Consider the following 17,472-nt stretch of genomic DNA (forward strand, 5'->3'; position numbering starts at 1 on the left):
TAAATATTTTGTGGATCTCCATTTCATCATTCAGGTCCCAATTATTTAACCGCTGAAATGGAGAAAAATAATGTATTATATATTCACTTTAAATTTGAATTAAACTCAAGAAAATATACCTTGATCTCGCTGTACCATAGTTGTTTTGTGGCCGATGGAGTGCTTGAATATGTCATCGATTCTCCTCCCCAATGGTTATTCACGATTCTATTAATTTCATGAACAACTTGTACAGGATTTTCAAATCTACATTAAATTACAAACAAACAATGTTAAATAATTAAGATAGATAAAAATATAAAATATTTTATAGTACTTACGAATCTCCGATGGAGACTAAAAAAGCTCTATCATTCCTAAACTCAGCAAATGTGTTTCTTGTAGAGTCAGGAAGATCTGTGGGCACTGGCAACTGCACGGGCGATGGTACTGGCGGTGGAGAATTTGAAGCCGGTGGAGAAGGTACATGAGATGGTCCTGCCTGATCAGGAGGTGGCACAGGTACACTGGCAGGTACCACGTCTACCACGTCGAATCCTGTGATCTCCGTCTACGTCCACCACGTCGAAATATATGCTAAAAATTCCAATATAAGATAAAGTAAATTGCAAATTTGATGCATAATAAAGAACATTTAAAAATTTACCATTTTTACGTAAAGCTTATAAAAGTAGAGGGGAAAAAATATGAGAAGTCACCTTTAATGACCTGTAGCTAGGAACAAATACAGTGTATTAACTGATAAAATAAATAAAATTATAAATGAGACAGTATATAAAAAAACTCAGTGAACTATAAGTTTGGTAAATTTGCATATTTAAGATAAATATGCTTGTAAAAAAACTAGTATCACAAATGTAAAAAAAATATGACAAATTGCTTTAAATAAGCTAACAAAACTTACCCATCAATTCCTTTAAATATCGATCTAGAGATGTCAGAATTTCATGAAATAAGTTTTTATGGATTTCTAATTTTGTACCGTTCGTAAATATATCCTCATCCAGGAATTTAACCTAACATATTTAGTGTGGTAATTTTTTAACCCGAATTTGACCTAATTCAGGTTAAAAAAAAAATCACCACACTCAATATATTATTTTAAAATTAAGAATTATGATATTTTTATGATGAGGAGAAAAATACGAATGCATAGAAACTTATTTCATGAAATTCTGAGATCTCTAGGTCTATATTTAGAGCCTTCGATTCATTTTTATTTTCTCAATTATTATTTTTTATTCTGGGACGAATCCTGGATTCGTCCCAGATTTTGGGATGAATTCCTGGATTTGTCTCAGATTTTGGAATGAATTTTTGTATTCATCCCAGATTTGGGGACGAATTCAGTATTCATCCCAGATTTAAAAAAAAAAAAAAAAAAAATCAATCGGAAACCATAAATATGGACCTAGAGATGTCGGAATTTCATGGAATAAGTTTATATGGGTTCCTAATTTTCTCATAATCTTAAAAATATCTTCATCTATAATTTTAATATAATATATTGAGTGTGGTAATTTTTTACAATGAATTAGGTCATATTCATGTTAAAAAAATCACCACACTCAATATATTATGTTAAAATTATGGATGAAGATATTTTTTAAGATCACGAGAAAATTAGGAACCCATAGAAATTTATTTCATGAAATTTCGAGATCTCTAGGTCCATATTTAGGGCTTCCGAAAGATTTTTCTTTTTTTTTTTTAAAAATTTGAGACGAATCTTAGATTCGTCCCAGAATTAAAAAAAATAAAAGAAAAATTAATCGGAGACACTAAATATGGACCTAAAGATGTCGGAATTTCATGAAACAAGTTTATATGGATTCCTAATTTTGTACCGATCATAAATATATCTTCATCCATAATTTTAACCTAATGTATTTAGTGTGGTGATTTTTTAATCCGAATTATGTCAAATTCGAGTTAAAAAATCACCACACTCAAAATATTAGGTCAAAATTATAGATGAGGATATTTTTACGATCAAGAGAATGATACGAACACATAAAAACTTGTATCATAAAATTTTACTATCTCTAGGTCCATATTTAAAACTTCCGATTATTTTTTTTTTTAAAAAATCGATTCTGGGACGAATCCATGGATTCGTCCCTTATAATTTTTTTAATATTTTTTAAAATTTTTTAATATGGAACGAATCTTGGATTCGTCCTAGAATCTAGGACGAAGTTTGTGACAAAAATAGTTTTCGTTGGGAATTTACGACGAAAATATTTTGTTGCTAATTTGGATCGAATTTTGTTTTTATCGTCAAACTTGTTACAATTTTAAGATGAAAAATATTCGTCCCAAATTTTCGTTCCTAAATCATTATTTTATATATATATATATATATATAATTTTAGAAAAAATTTAAAAAAACAAAGAAATTTTGAAATAAAAAAATCAATATTTCCTTATATAAATCTCTAATACATTAATATATCCCCTCAACACATTATAATACTCCATAAATACTTAAATTTATTTCATTTTTAATTTTTCTTTTAACTAAATACTATAATCGAATCCTAGATATAAAATCTTTAAAAAAATAATTTAAAAATTATAACTTAATTGGAAGCCTGAATCCTATAAATAAAATTTTAAAAAATATTTTTTGATTAATTTTTTAATTCAAAATTAAAAAAAAAATAAAGGAATATGATATACTGCGCGACGCGCACAGTACTGTAGCGTCGTGCAGTATATCAAAATCGTGTAAATATAAATATATATATATATATATATATATATTTATTTATTTATTTATATCAGGCGTCTAACATCAATAGAGTGGAGTCGTTAATTTACGGCTGAATATGGCGACTGCCTCTGCCTTGTCCTGCTTCTTCATAGTCCTCTTGGGGCTGCTGCTGCTGCAGGTGCAGGTCCATGCAAGGCGGCACAGCTGCTTCTCTGCCATATTCAGTTTCGGCGACTCCCTGCAGGACACAGGCAACTTCGCCCACGCCTTCTTCAACACCACGGTCAGCCGGCCACGGTGGGGGAATACCTACTTCCAGCGCCCCACTGGTCGCTTCTCTAACGGCCGACTCATCATAGACTTTATAGGTGAGTCGATGACTGATGACCTTGGGCATCGACGACCATGTGAATCTCAATTTGCATGATTAGTTGGTTGATATTGCAGCGCACCGCGTTGGGCTGCCGTTGGTGCAGCCCTACCTCGCCGGAGGAGACTTCTCCAAAGGTGCAAACTTTGCCTTCGCCGGAGCGACGGCGTTGAGCGTGAACGAGTTGGGTAGGTTCGGGGTGGATACCACTGGGTGGTTGAGGAAGAACACCCTGCACGCCCAAATTAGCTGGTTCCAGCAACTCCTCCAGTCCGATCCTTCGTTTCAAGGTAATATTTAATTTGGATTTTAATTTGCTTTAGAGATTAATTTCTGTATGAGTTTTCTTTAGCTCGGAATGTTTTGGGTTGAAGAAGTTGCAAAATAGATCCTTCAAATACGTAGTTGATCCTCCTCCTCCTCCTTCTCTCTCTTCCCCGTGACAACTAAGGTTACAGTATCAAATTTATCATTATGCAAACATAATTTATTAAAAATAATATATTTATCTAATAAATATTTTTAATTAATTAACTAAAGTAATTTACCAATAAAATATTAAAAATACTATCTAAATTTGACCATAAATGCTAAATTATTATAATACTATTAATATATATTTTAATTGTTAATTTTAATTTTTTTATTGATAATTTTAATTAATTTCGGTTAAGATGAATTTGAGTATAACGATAAAATTATTATCATATGACCTAAAAATTATAGAATTAAGTAAAAAAAGAAAAGTAGTCAGTAAGATAAGATTACATATAATAGATTTCTCTCGAAGACTCTTAATAGTAGAAATTTCGTGATGATGAAGAGAATAATAGTAGAAATTTCGTGATGATGAAGAGAAAAATTAAATAGGAAAAAATAAATTTTAGAATGAAATAATCTAGTGCAATATTAAATATATTTTATACACAGATATTTGGTCATGAATTAAATTTTAATCAATAAAAATTAAAAATTACTAGCCAAGTTTTATTAAAAAAATAATAAAGTGCAACTTTGGTAATAAAAACTAAAATTATGAGTTATTTTGACTAGTAAAAATTTCAAAATTATTTATCAAACTTAATTTGGTCATTAAATAAATAAAAAAATTACATGTTAAATCTAACTACCGTCAAAAATTAAAACTTACTATCGAATCTACTTTGTCTAATAAAAAATAAAAAATAAAAAATTATCAATCAAATTTAACTTTGCCTATAAAAAATTAAAAATTATCGTTAAATACCAATAAAAAAATTAATAATTACTATCCAAATCTAATTTAATTAGTAAAAAATTAAAATTATTGATCAAAATAAATCTTATTTAAAATTTATTTTAGTTGATAATTGTAAATATTTACCTATTAAACTTCCTTGGGATTGACTAATGAGGAATCTGAGACTAGTAAAAAAATATTAGAATATCAAAAAAGACAAATGTATAATTAATGCACTAAAGTTTAGTCCCTCTCACCGTTTTCATTTTAGGAAATTTAAAAGAGCATCTATTTTTATCTAATAATAAAATAAAAAAAAGAATCTTTTTTATTTATTTATTAGAATAGTGAAAAGAACATTGTTATTATTATTAAAATATTATTTTATCCATCTCAATATATTTTTATTTTTAAAATACTCTTTATTTTTTATGTTATTATTGTAATTAAGTGATGTTGTTATAACATGGCCATGTTAATTATGATACATAATAATAACAACTTCAGAACTACAAAAATTTAAATATTTGACCATATCTATGGGTCAGTTAGGAGAGCACAGATTCTGTATAGTAATTTACGATCCAGAGGATCCTTATTGTAATTAAGGGGTGATTATGATAATGTATTTACTATTTTTATAATCTAAGCACTTTTTGTTTGCTCAACACTGATTAGATTATCTTATTAATTGTGATCTAGAGAATCCTTGTTACAATTAGGGGTGGTTATGATAACTGATTTACTATTTTTATAATCTAAGCACTTTTTGTTTGCTAACACTGATTAGATTATATTATAGCAGTTATGAATCATTATTACTTTAACATTTATAATTTATTTCTGATCAATATTAATTAATATTATTTGGGATGATAATGGATAGAATTTAGGTAAGATTTTATATCCTCCGTATTCATCCCTATTTATTATATTTATATTCATACCCATCCTTATACTCATCGGATATTTAACTTTCATACTTATCTCCATACTCATCGGAGTTTTGGGTATCCATATCCTATCTATCATCTTATTACTTCCTACCATTCTCATTTTTTTTAAAAAAAAATTATTTCAATGTACTTGTCAGCTCTTTTTTGTTTCGCACTCTTTCGATCCGGTGAACATAGGATATGGGTAGGTTTTACCACATCTGTCTTCATACCCATACTCGAAATACCTATACCTGAATACTCATTTACTATAATTGGATATAAAAATTCTCTTCATATCCTTCTATATTCATGTTGAATGTCAAATTAACTATCGAATTCATCCCTAAATATTATATTATAGGATTTATCTACTATACAATTATACAAGTCATCTCTGAACAATATTAATTAACATTCTACTGTAGTAGCGTAATTACTACAACACAAACAAACAATACATTATATCAGTTAGGTGATTATAACTGCTACGACTATACGGCTATGCAGTCGTATTAGCTTTATGATCACAGCTGTTATGATATAATCAAAATCAAAAGTATTTTCGGTAACATAAAATAGATTGAGACTTGATGAAGTAATATTTTGATAATAAATAAAAAAAAATGCTATTGACTATTCTAATAAAAAAAATGTCTTTTTTTTTAAAATTTTTTTGTTCCTTTTTATTTAGCCCAATAATTTAATTAACTCCTCATTACTTAAAAACAAAAGCATTTCACCAAACATATCCTTTTGCTGAAATTCCCAATCGTGAACAATTTTACGTAAATGATTAATTGTATCTCTAATAATATGCTTATATGCCTCATCTTCTTGTTTGACAATAATATTAATGTAATAATTTGCAGATCCCAACTTCTTGGAGAGCGCACTGTTCATGATGGGGGAGATCGGAGGGAATGACTACAACGCAGCTCTCCATCAGCATCTTCCATATCGCAAACTCATAAGGATCGTCCCCCGTGTAATTCACGCCATCTCCTCCACTATCACTGTAATTCCACTCTCTCTTAAGTATAATTATAATGATAATTAATTAATTTAATTTCTACACTAATCACTTAGATAGATAAATTGCTGCACTAATTAATAATCTGACGACGGACAGAGGTTGATCGGAATGGGCGCAAAAACGTTGGTGGTCCCCGGAAACCTGCCCATCGGCTGTATCCCGGCGTGGCTCTGGCAGTATCGCCGGGACGACCCCAGCGACTACGACAGCAACGGCTGTCTGCTGTGGCTGAACCGGTTCTCCGAGTACCACAACGTCCGCTTGACGGTTCAGTTGAGCCGGCTCGCGAGGACATACCCCAACGTGACCATCGCGTATGCTGATTATTTCGGGGCCGGGATGCGGATGTTCTCCGACCAACCCCGGTTCGGTATGTGTATATATGCATGGTTAAGTGAGCCGGACCGAGGTCCGACCTGATCGAGTTGGTTCACGTAAATGCGTATGGTTTGTGCAGGAATCAGCAAACCTTTTGCTGCTTGTTGCGGAGGCAACGGGCATTGTTGCAGAGACCCGGAGAAATATGCTTCGTGGGAGGGGTTCCACCCGACGGAGGCAACTTACAAGGCCATTTACGAAGGTTTGGTAGACGGACCATTTGCAATTCCTTTACTGAAGAAAAAGTGCTGATATCATGAGCGATATTTCAATTGCATGTATTATGCTTGGAGTAATAATTATTGCGCTGGAATAACATTTTGTCGTAATAAATAAATTAATTAATTTTTAAATGGTTGAGAAAAAAAAAACGAAGAGAAAAAGACAAGAACTATCAATCGAACCCCCAAGCGAAAAAGGCGAAGCCCCGCCTCGTTCTGGTGCACGGCATGGACACGCGCGGCGTCTGGTGCTGGTACAAGCTCCTCCGCCTGCTGCGCTCGACAGGCACGCCGCCACAGCGCTCAACCTCGCCCCAGCGGCGTTCGATAACAGCGACAAAGGCGGCGGGGCAAAGGCAACGAATCGGCCGGTGTGGCCGTTGAGTGATTAATATACGAAGTAGGTACGACGAATGACGGAGCGAAAATGTAGAGTAGTTTCCTATCGTGCTATTTCCTCTCTTTCTCAAATATTTTTTCTTTTTCTCATTAAAAATTCGGCAGCTGCTCGTCGGTGTTGATGTCGACCCCAGCTTCTGTCCGGATAGACCGTACGGTAGTGAGCAGATCTCCTGGTCCAATAAAAAAAAATCAAGAGATAGATTATTTATAATTGTGATTGGATCATGATATTAATTTGATCGTAATTGGTTACAATTTCTTTCTGTGTTCATCGCCCCCATTAAATTATAATTTAGGTTGGAACGGACAACTTGATACCGCCCCTCGCTCAACACCCGCAACCAATCTGATCGCAACTATGATCTAATTATAATTACGAATGATCTATCTCCTGATCTATTTTTTTTAATGAACCAAGTAATCTGATCTCGATAGCTCCACCCTTGGATATAACTGGATGAGCTGCAGGATTTGTATTGAATAATATTAATTAATTTGTAATTTTGGACTTATCAACGTAAATCTAAAATTGCATTGTCAAATTTGTTGGAAATTATTCCACAATCTATCCTATTATTGCTTATCTTCTGTTCGAGATCACGACCTTCTTTCTTTTATAGGAGCGCCTCCCTTTTGCACCAACCATCAATAGTGGATCGTTTCACCTCGACGGTTAAAAATTCTTCATTAATTTTATTTTGATCAGTTCCACATTCGATACGTACAGATTGTGCTTTCACACGAGTGATCTTTGATTCAGTACGGTCTATTGGTAATGAGAATGTCCAAACGTAAGGTTGCTCGTGATGCGAACATTGCTCGGATTTAATTTGGGGTAAATTATCATACTACCCTTGATGGAGTCCCATTATATAAGCATCCAAGTTATTTATCCTAGGTGATTGAGAAAGGACGTAGAGGATAAAGGAACATTTGAAAGTCTACGAAATTTGGTTTGTGGGTCTGTCAAGGAGATTCGTTGTAATCTTCTTGCCGATGATAAGTATGAAAATTGTTCTTGATCTGGTAGAGATTGCTTCGCTTTGAGAGATCACTATAAGTTTTTACAGATTTTATCCAATTCTTATTTAATGCTTTAGAATTCATCAATGATAACAAACCATATTAGATTCTAAATGCATGAGAATAATCTATATGAGAATAATTTATATCACTTCGTTTGAAAATCATGACTTCGTGCTAGCGATTTCCTTCGAGCCGGCAAATGGCTCGCAAATGATTACCACGAGAACCAGCTGTTGGTGCAAGATGCACCAGAATCAAACCAGCTGAGTTTTGATGTTGTCAAAGGTTCAAGTTAAGTCTTGTTATGATCAGATGATTTGACTAAGTGTGCAGGCTATTTACTAAATCGGGAAAGCCCTAGTCACGGCCAGACAGTAAAGTTCAAACAAGTCTGGAGGACTCAACGTTTAGCAGGTAGGTTGAGATAAATAACTGGAGGAGCGACAGTGAGATCGAGTTTCTAAAGGAAACAACCTAAGATCGCTGATCCAACTGAAGAAACCGGGAAGGTTTCTAAGTTAAAATCAAGACAGTCCTAACTGTTATACTCATGCATATTACTACTTATGTATTATAACTGTGCTAACTTTGTTTTACAGGAATATTATTATTATATCGAACTAACTTTGTGTTGCAGAATCATATGACCCCTTGAATTTTAAATGGTCATAACTTTTGACTTGGAACTCAGAATCAGGCTCTGTCAGCGGCCATGCGATTAGCACTCAGAAACCTTCATTTGACCAAGGGTCCGATCGACTGAACAGGAGGTTCAGTCGACCGAAAAAGGCATTTTATCAATCGACCAAATAAAGGTTCGGTCGACCGAACAGGCAAATTTGGCAAAATAGATCAGGCTCACAAACATGGTATCACAGCATAATCGGTCAACCAAAAATGAGGTTCAGTCGACCGAACAGTAAACGCATTAATGGAGCATTAAATGCGAATCTCGGCGAGAAAGGAAGTTCACCATTCTGTCGACCGAACAAGGTTATCGGTCGATCGAACCATTAATAATCAGTTAATGCTCGAAGATCAGATCTCAGGGAATCTCATCACAGAAGGAAGGGAGCGGGTTCGGTCGACCGAACCTAGGGATCGGTCGACGAATGTCGACAGTTCTTATAAAAGAGAGCTCGAGGTCCAGGGCTGAGTAACACTGTTCAGGTTCGAAGTCAATCTCTATGCTAGCTGCTGCTGTTCGTGCTATTGCTCTACAACTCTTCTACATGCAAGCAAGTGTCGACCAAGCTTCAACTTTCACATACTGTCGATATACCTTACTTTTGTATTGCACTTAAACTCATATAAGATAGAAGGCTTGTTATATCTTATATTATTACATACTGTACGCATTGCTTCTTTCCGAGATTTTCGGGAAGAAGAATCTTAGTGGATTGCCCATCGGTGCGATCAAGGATCGCGGACCTTGGAGTAGGAGTCGACCTAGGCTCCGAACCAAGCAACCGAACGAGTTTCTTTTACTTTCTGTTGCACGACTCTATTTTTTAAAGTAAAAGAAAAGTTTTAAAAGCGTGATATTCACCCCCCCTCTATCGCACTCATCCGATCCAACAATTGATATCAGAGCCTCGTAGTTTTGAAATTACTTAACCGTTTTTCAAAGCACTTTTAAAACTTTTTCTTTTCACTTATTCCTTTTCTTTTTCTTTTAGAATTTTCTTTCTTTTTCTTATTTCTTATTTCTTTTTCCAGCACTACTAATCCCAAGACGAGAGTCTTGAAAATTCTTTTTGTTTCTCAACTTTTGGTGCAAGAACAAATGGCACAATCTGAGGGATATTCGACCGTGAGTCCTCCGCTATTCGATCGAAGCGATTTTCCATACTGGAAAAAGAGGATGGAAGTTTTTCTCAAAACAGACATTGATCAATGGTTCATTACCAGATGTGGCTACACATCACCAGTCAACAACCTAGAGGAATGGACAGAAGAAATAAAGAGGAAAGTACAAATTGATTCAAAGGCACTCAATACTTTACAATGTGGATTATCAAAAGAAGAATTAAAATGAGTCGGCCTCTTCGAGAATGCAAAAGAGTTGTGGGATAAGTTAGTCAAACTACATGAAGGGACAAACGAGACAAAGGTAATAAAGCATGATCTTTTATTAAATTCATTGCTAAATATTAAAATGCTAGATGGAAAGTCGGCAAGCCAACTACACATGAGGATTAAGGACATCCTCAATGGACTACATTGTTAGGATCCTTCGTACGGAGGCTAGAGAGGGGGGGTGTGAATAGACGACCCCAAATCATCGCGTTTCTACAAAACGTGTTAGCGCAGCGAAAAATAACACGTAGAAACGAAGGAAAAGAAGACAAACCTCAAACAAACCGATGTAACGAGGTTCGGAGATGAACTCCTACTCCTCGGCGTGTCCGTAAGGTGGACGAAGCCTGCCAATCCGTCGGTGGATGAGTCCCCGGAGAACCGGCTAATACAATATACTCCTTCTGGGTGGAGAAACCTCGCCACAATGTTTCTTGCACAAGCAAGATGGGAGTACAACAGATACAAGAAAGCAAAAGACAATATGAAACACTTGCTTGCCTTTCTTGTTGACTGGAGTGATGAAGCAGCAGCTTCACACCAGCAGCAGCTGACGAGAATCCAGTTGAGAAGCTCACGCGAAGCTTCAGCTGCGAGGAGCTCAGCAAAGCTCTGATAGCAGGTAAGAGCAGAAGCTCTAGTGCACAAGAACAGAAGTTCTAAGGAGGAAGAAGTAGCAGCAACGAAGCCCTGTAGCTTCTTTTATACCTGCGAAGAAAAACACGAAGGAATATAGCCGTTGCGTCGCAACGGCTAGTGCCCTGATCGGTCCACAGATCGATCAGCGCTTTCTCCCGAACTCAGCTAGCTACTGATCGTGCTCTGCTCGGTTGTGGGGACCGATCAGGGTATGGCCTGATCGGTCCGCTGACCGATCAGGGCTTATTGAGTGCGGTTCCTCGCACTCCTCAAGATCATCACCTGATCGGTCTCCAGACTGATCAGTAAGCTCACAGAATCGATGCGTGCCTTCTGTTTGTTATCTGATCGGTCAGGAGACCGATCAAATACACAAGCATATTACTGGATCGGTCTGCAGACCGATCCAGAGCTTGGTTTTTGCCCAAACCAAATCCCAAACCTTCCAAACCAATATCCGGTCAACCTTGACCTATTGGTACATCATGCTTAGCATCCGGTCACTCCCTTGACCTGCTAAGACTCCCCACCAAGTGTCCGGTCAATCCCTTTAACCCACTTGGACTTTCCTCTTCGTGCCAAGTATCCGATCACTCCCTTGATCTACTTGGACTTCCCAACACCAGATGTCCGATCACCCTTGATCCATCTGGATTTTCCCTTGCCCGGCTTAACTCATCAGGACTTTCAAACTGCCTAGCTTCACTCACTAGGACTTTTACCTGGCTTCACTCACCAGGTTTTTCCCTTTCACCTAGCTTCACTCACTAGGATTTTCACCTGGCTTCACTCACCAGGATTTCCCGACTGCCTGGCTTCACTCACCAGGACTTCTCCGACTGCCTGGCTTCACTCACCAGGACTTTTCCCCGTGCCAAACTCCCTGTTTGGACTTTCCGCGTGCCAAGCTACCTGCTTGGACTTTTCCCCGTGCCAAGTTTCCGTACTTGGACTTTTCCAGTGCCAAGTTTCCATACTTGGACTTTTCCCGAATCAGGTCAACCAGGTCAACCTTGACCTAAGGTTGCACCTACAATCTCCCAAACACCTATTCTTGTCAGACATCAAGAATACAACTCTCTTCTCGTCAAACATCGTCAAACATCAAAACACAACTCGAGTCAGGTCAACTCGAGTCAGGTCAACCAGGTCAACCTTGACCTAAGGTTGCACCAACAATCTCCCCCTTTTTGATGTTTGACAAAATCCAAAATCAAGTTAGGTTAACCCGATAACCTAACTTAGGTTGTCCAATGTTCTTCCTTGAACATTCTTCCAAAACCTACACTCTTCCCCTTGGGACATCTCTCCCCCTTTTTGACACACATCAAAAAGAGGGAATCAAGGTCAAGAGTTTCTTCCTAATGAAAATCCCATACCTTTCATTGAAACCCTTAATTACTCAACTTAGTGACAATCCCATATCACTAATCCTCAAAAGTCTTAAGGAGTAAAAACTCCCCCTAAAAGTCGACTCCCCCTTGACTAATAGGTAAAACTCCCCCTAAAGATCAACTCCCCCTTGACTATTGCACCAACAATGTCTTGGAGAGTTTCAAACCTTTAGGAACCCGAAACTCAACTCCCACAGCTGAAATTTCAGACCACAGTCGAAATTCAGCAAATTCAGCACGCCTGATCGGTCACCAGACCGATCAGAATCTCTCTGGATCGGTCCCCAGACCGATCCAACCTTCCCTGGATCGGTCCAGTGACCGATCCAGCCTTGGACAGACTCGAGTTCTGATTTTCTTCTCCCGAAATTCAGAAACTCACAACAAATTCCAGAAAATTCTAAAAATTGTGAAATTTTGAGGATACATTCCTCATAACATATACTATCAAGGAAAAATAGTTTTCTATGAAAATAGATTCCATTTTTCAATCTTGATACAAAATTCAAAAGACTTTGAAATAGTTCAAAGTTAAGTAAACTTTGTATCACAATGTTCAATGATGACTGCTATCACTAGAATGACTTCATCAAGGTTTTTCAAATCAATTTTGAAATGATTTTTAACCCTTTAATTTAGGACCACAATCTTAGGGCTAAATGTACATGACTTGTACATAAGCTTTCCCTATGATCCCCCTTCTTGAATTAGTCTCATCTAGGTACAAGAACTATGCACCTTGATCCTAACTCATGATCCTAATATCTCACACACATCTAAGGTGTATCAAACACATCCAAGTCAATTTTGATGTGAGATATGGGTTTAGGTTATCTTAGGCTAGATTCTCATGCATTTTCTAAACATCAATTTGATCTCAATATCAAATTGTGTTTCTATCTTTAAATCAATTTAAATTGATCATTAATGCAAGAGATGATGACATGACATGAAATAATATCATAAATAGAAGCATGTGTCAATGTCATGATGTCATGGCATAAAGTTTGAAACTTAAATAAACATGACATAAAACTAACCTAAGCATTATCATGACATTTCAAAAGATAAACTTAAATATGATGTCATGACATGTGAGGGCAAACAATCATGGCAAGATTTAGCATGAATGAGACATACCTAGATTACCTATCTAAGTATCCTTAGCCTTAGCTAATACTTAAGCTTTAACCCTTGATTGCCCTAATATGCCAAAATCCTAATTTTGACACTTCTTGAACTCTAGATTCATTCATGCCACTTAAAGATCAAATTTATCCTCAAATCTTGGCATGTTTCATTTTTCCTCAAGAGTTCTCTAGATTTTCCCAAATTGTGCCAATTGAAATTAACATCATCATTTTCCATGATGGCACATTTTACTCTTCCAAGGAGTAAATATTAATGATTATTCCATTTCATTTTCAAAGGTTCCCAAAAACCTTGAAAATGCTCCTTGAGTGTCAATTTCCTCAAAGTTGGGTTAACTACCCTTCTAATCGGAGTTGACACTCTCTAACCCATCTATGGGGTAGAGAAGATGCTCCTAGGTACCCAATACCTATTTGAGCTTATTGGGTTCACTAAATATTCACTAGGGATAACTTCCCTAGCAACCCTCCTAATGACCCTCTTAGGCTTTAAAGCCTTGGTCATTTGGGACTCATCAAGATCAACTCTAAGGGTGACTCCCCTTGTGACCTTGGTGTTGGTCTTCCTAGCCCTAGATTTTGTTCCATAATCGAATGAAACATTGTGATAAGTGGGCTTGACCACTTGGGACTTAGGTTTGTGACTCAAACCTTTCTTGTCCTTGGACATTGGTTTTTGACCCTTAAACCCTAGAGTCAAAACCTTAAGAGCCTTTTCTAGAGAGTCAAGTCTTGACCTCAAGACTTGATTTTCTTTCTCTAATACCTCAAGCTTTAATTTATCATTCTTCTTTGAGGTATTCCTAGGCATATGTCTAGTTGTCTTGGGGTTTCTACCTAGGTTCTTCTTAGCCTTAGATGAGTTAATCCTAGGGTTGGCCTTCCTAGTATTGTTCTTATCTAAGCTAAGATGTTTAGCACCTAAGCACACATGTTGATTTCTATGATTATCATGCTTATCATTCTTGACAATTGCAATAAGACTACTAGCATGTATCTTATTAGAAGTGCAAGAATAAACCTTAGAGGATACCTTAGGGTTTGCCTTCGCTCCCCCTTTACACGTGCTTGGTCTTTTGTGTAGGACCGTTAGATTCGATAGAGGGGGGGGGGGGTGAATATCGATTCGAAAAAATAAGAGTTTAAACGCAGCGGAAAAGTAAAATAGACACAGTGGTTTTACTTCGTTCGGAGCCTGTGACGACTCCTACTCGAAGGCCCGTGGTCCTTGACCACTTTCGTTGGGCAATCACTAGCAATTCGGAATAATAATTACAAAAGAACCATACAGGGAATGCTAATGAAACTGAAAAACAAATACTGACAAAAGGGAAAAGACGAAGCGTAGTGTCGGAGCTTTGTTGGCGTCGCACTGAGCGTCGAGCAGCAAGACCAGCAGTAGAAGAGTTCTCAGCTTGATTGATTGTATTTCTGAAGCTCCTGTCTGGGGTTTCTTTTATATGCTGTTCCAGGCGCCTGGATCCCTTCCGGGCGCCTGGAATGTGACGTAGCTGCACAAACCATGATGCTCCACGTGGCGACGACTGGTGGATAGAATTGCCCGGCCCGGCGCCGGACCTCCGCGCCGGACCACCTTGTTCGAAAACTCCCTTTCCCGCAAAACAAAGTTAGTCCGAGGCAAATATACATCCGTAAAACAGATTGTTAGCACGATTAAAGTTCAACAGATGGAAAAAAGAGTATGACTTAGATTCCGTCTTTCCGAGACCGGAATCTAGTCACGATCTCGACTTAGACATCCGAAATGGATCTAAGCCGGATCGACGCCTAATGTCCCCTTCCCGGGAACGCGTCCTCACAGTCACTCCCCTCCAGTGACTTACCTCACTTACCTGCCAGACGTCCGGTCAGCCCGTCGACCCGTCTGGACTTCTTGCCAAGCGTCCGGTCAGCCCGTCGACCCGCTTGGACTTCTCGCCAGCTATCCGGTCAGCCCGTCGACCTAGCTGGACTTCTCGCCAAGCGTCCGGTCAGCCCGTCGACCCGCTTGGACTTCTCGCCAGCTATCTGGTCAGCTCGTCGACCTAGCTGGACTTCGTGCCAGACATCCGGTCAGCCCGTCGACCTGTCTGGACTTCCCCTGCACACTCGATCAAAGTGTCAAACAACAACAAAACTAACTTAACCTATTTGTCATTCATCAAAACCTGGGTTAAATCGTTAGTGCTAACCGCACCAACAATCTCTCCCTTTTTGATGGAATGACAACCTGGTTAAGTTAGTGAAAATATATGCAAGAAACAACATGCATTTATGTGGTTTTAAAGTTAGTTTGTATTTTCAAATTGGTTTAGCTAACTTAACCACCTAACCCTCCTCCCCCTTTGGCATTCATCAAAAAAATGAACAAAGGTAAATAACCATAGTGAAGAGTTACTGTAACAGGTAATCAAATTTTGAAAGATAGCTAAGTTTGGTTCAAAATTTGAAAGATAAAAGTGCAATTTTTAACACCAAGTTAAAAAATAGTCAAGTTGACTTGGGGTAGACAAGTTGAGTTTTGAAAAGTTAAAGTTAATCAAGTTTAACTTTTCAAGCGTGTAGAAATTTTCAAGACAGGTTTTTCAAATTTACTTTTTATGTTTAAGTAACATTTAATTTTCAAAAAGGTAAATTTTTCAACTTCGATTTAAAACAAAGCAAAATTTAAACTTTTCAAGAAATAAAATTTTTGTCAAAATTAATTTTTAAGGCTAATTTTGGAAATAGTTAATTTTTCAAATCAGGTTTGAAAATTAGGTGGTATTAAACTTTCACATTTTTCAAATACTTAGTTAAATTTAACTTTTTTTGTAAATCAATGTTCAAACATAGGTTAGGTTTTAAAAGGCATTTTTCAAACATACAAAATTTGAGTTTATTCTCCCCCTGAACTTGATACTTACTCTAACCAGCTGTCTAACCAATTAGCTACTAACTGACTATCAGAAGATAGTAGCTTTCACTTGGTTAGTCAGATTAAGTTAATTATAACCAGTCAGTGTTTGACTTGACTGATGAACTTTAATCTGATTAATGTCTGAATTGTATTTAACGTCCAGACTTATGTTGATGCACTGAAATAAGCATCTTAAGTCCAGACAGTTGACATATGCATCTCACCCCTTTCTATGTTTGTCAAACACAAGCAAGGTAAACCTAAGGTGTTGGTGAGATGCTCAAAAACTAGTCTTATGGGTACATTCTTTCTAAGGATTCAAAACTAGTCTAAGGCCAAAACTGTTTTTGAAAATCTAAAAATGGAAAGTTTTGAAAACAACCAAATTTGACTTATAATTTGAAAGAGTGATTTTTGAAAGCAATTTTGAAACTTAAAATTTCTAGTCTATTGAGCACATTCCTAATTTTCGGCGTAAGTTGCTAAACTCACTTTCAGGGAGTGGTTTTGTGAAAATGTCAGCTAAATTTGATTTGGACTCAATGTATTTGAGTTCAATATCACCTTTAGTAACATGATCCCTGATAAAGTGGTGCCTAACTTCAATATGTTTGGTTCTTGAATGATGCACAGGGTTCTTGGTTAAGTTAATTGAACTTATATTGTCAATTAATACTTTTACATTTGTAATGTTTAAGTTGAAATCTTTTAGAGTATGCATCATCCATAGTAATTGTGCAACACATTCACCTATGGCTATGTATTCTGACTCAGTTGTAGATAGAGCAACACAATGTTGCTTTCTACTAAACCAGCTAACAAGTGATGAACCTAATAATTGGCATCCTCCACTTGTGCTCTTGCGGTCCAATTTACATCCAGCATAATCTGAGTCAGAATACCCTATTAGTTCAAAATTATTGGTTCTAGGATACCAAATTCCTACATTTATTGTTCCTTTAAGATATCTAAAAATTCTTTTAACTTGTGTCAAGTGGGATTCCTTA

At 36.6% G+C, this 17,472-nt stretch overlaps 1 protein-coding gene across 1 annotated transcript; it reads left to right on the top strand.

The window, feature by feature from the left end:
- The first annotated feature begins 2,813 nt into the window (after nucleotides 1–2,813).
- LOC121990281 (GDSL esterase/lipase At1g28570-like) lies at nucleotides 2,814–6,991 on the top strand. The gene is made up of 5 exons (XM_042544447.1): nucleotides 2,814–3,084; nucleotides 3,164–3,376; nucleotides 6,113–6,258; nucleotides 6,373–6,646; nucleotides 6,734–6,991. The coding sequence occupies exons 1-5, from the start codon at nucleotides 2,832–2,834 to the stop codon at nucleotides 6,904–6,906; spliced, it is 1,059 nt and encodes a 352-aa protein (XP_042400381.1). The 5' UTR covers nucleotides 2,814–2,831; the 3' UTR covers nucleotides 6,907–6,991.
- Nucleotides 6,992–17,472: the final 10,481 nt, after the last annotated feature.

Source organism: Zingiber officinale, chromosome 6B (genome assembly GCF_018446385.1).
Source record: "Zingiber officinale cultivar Zhangliang chromosome 6B, Zo_v1.1, whole genome shotgun sequence".
Lineage (NCBI taxonomy): Eukaryota > Viridiplantae > Streptophyta > Magnoliopsida > Zingiberales > Zingiberaceae > Zingiber > Zingiber officinale.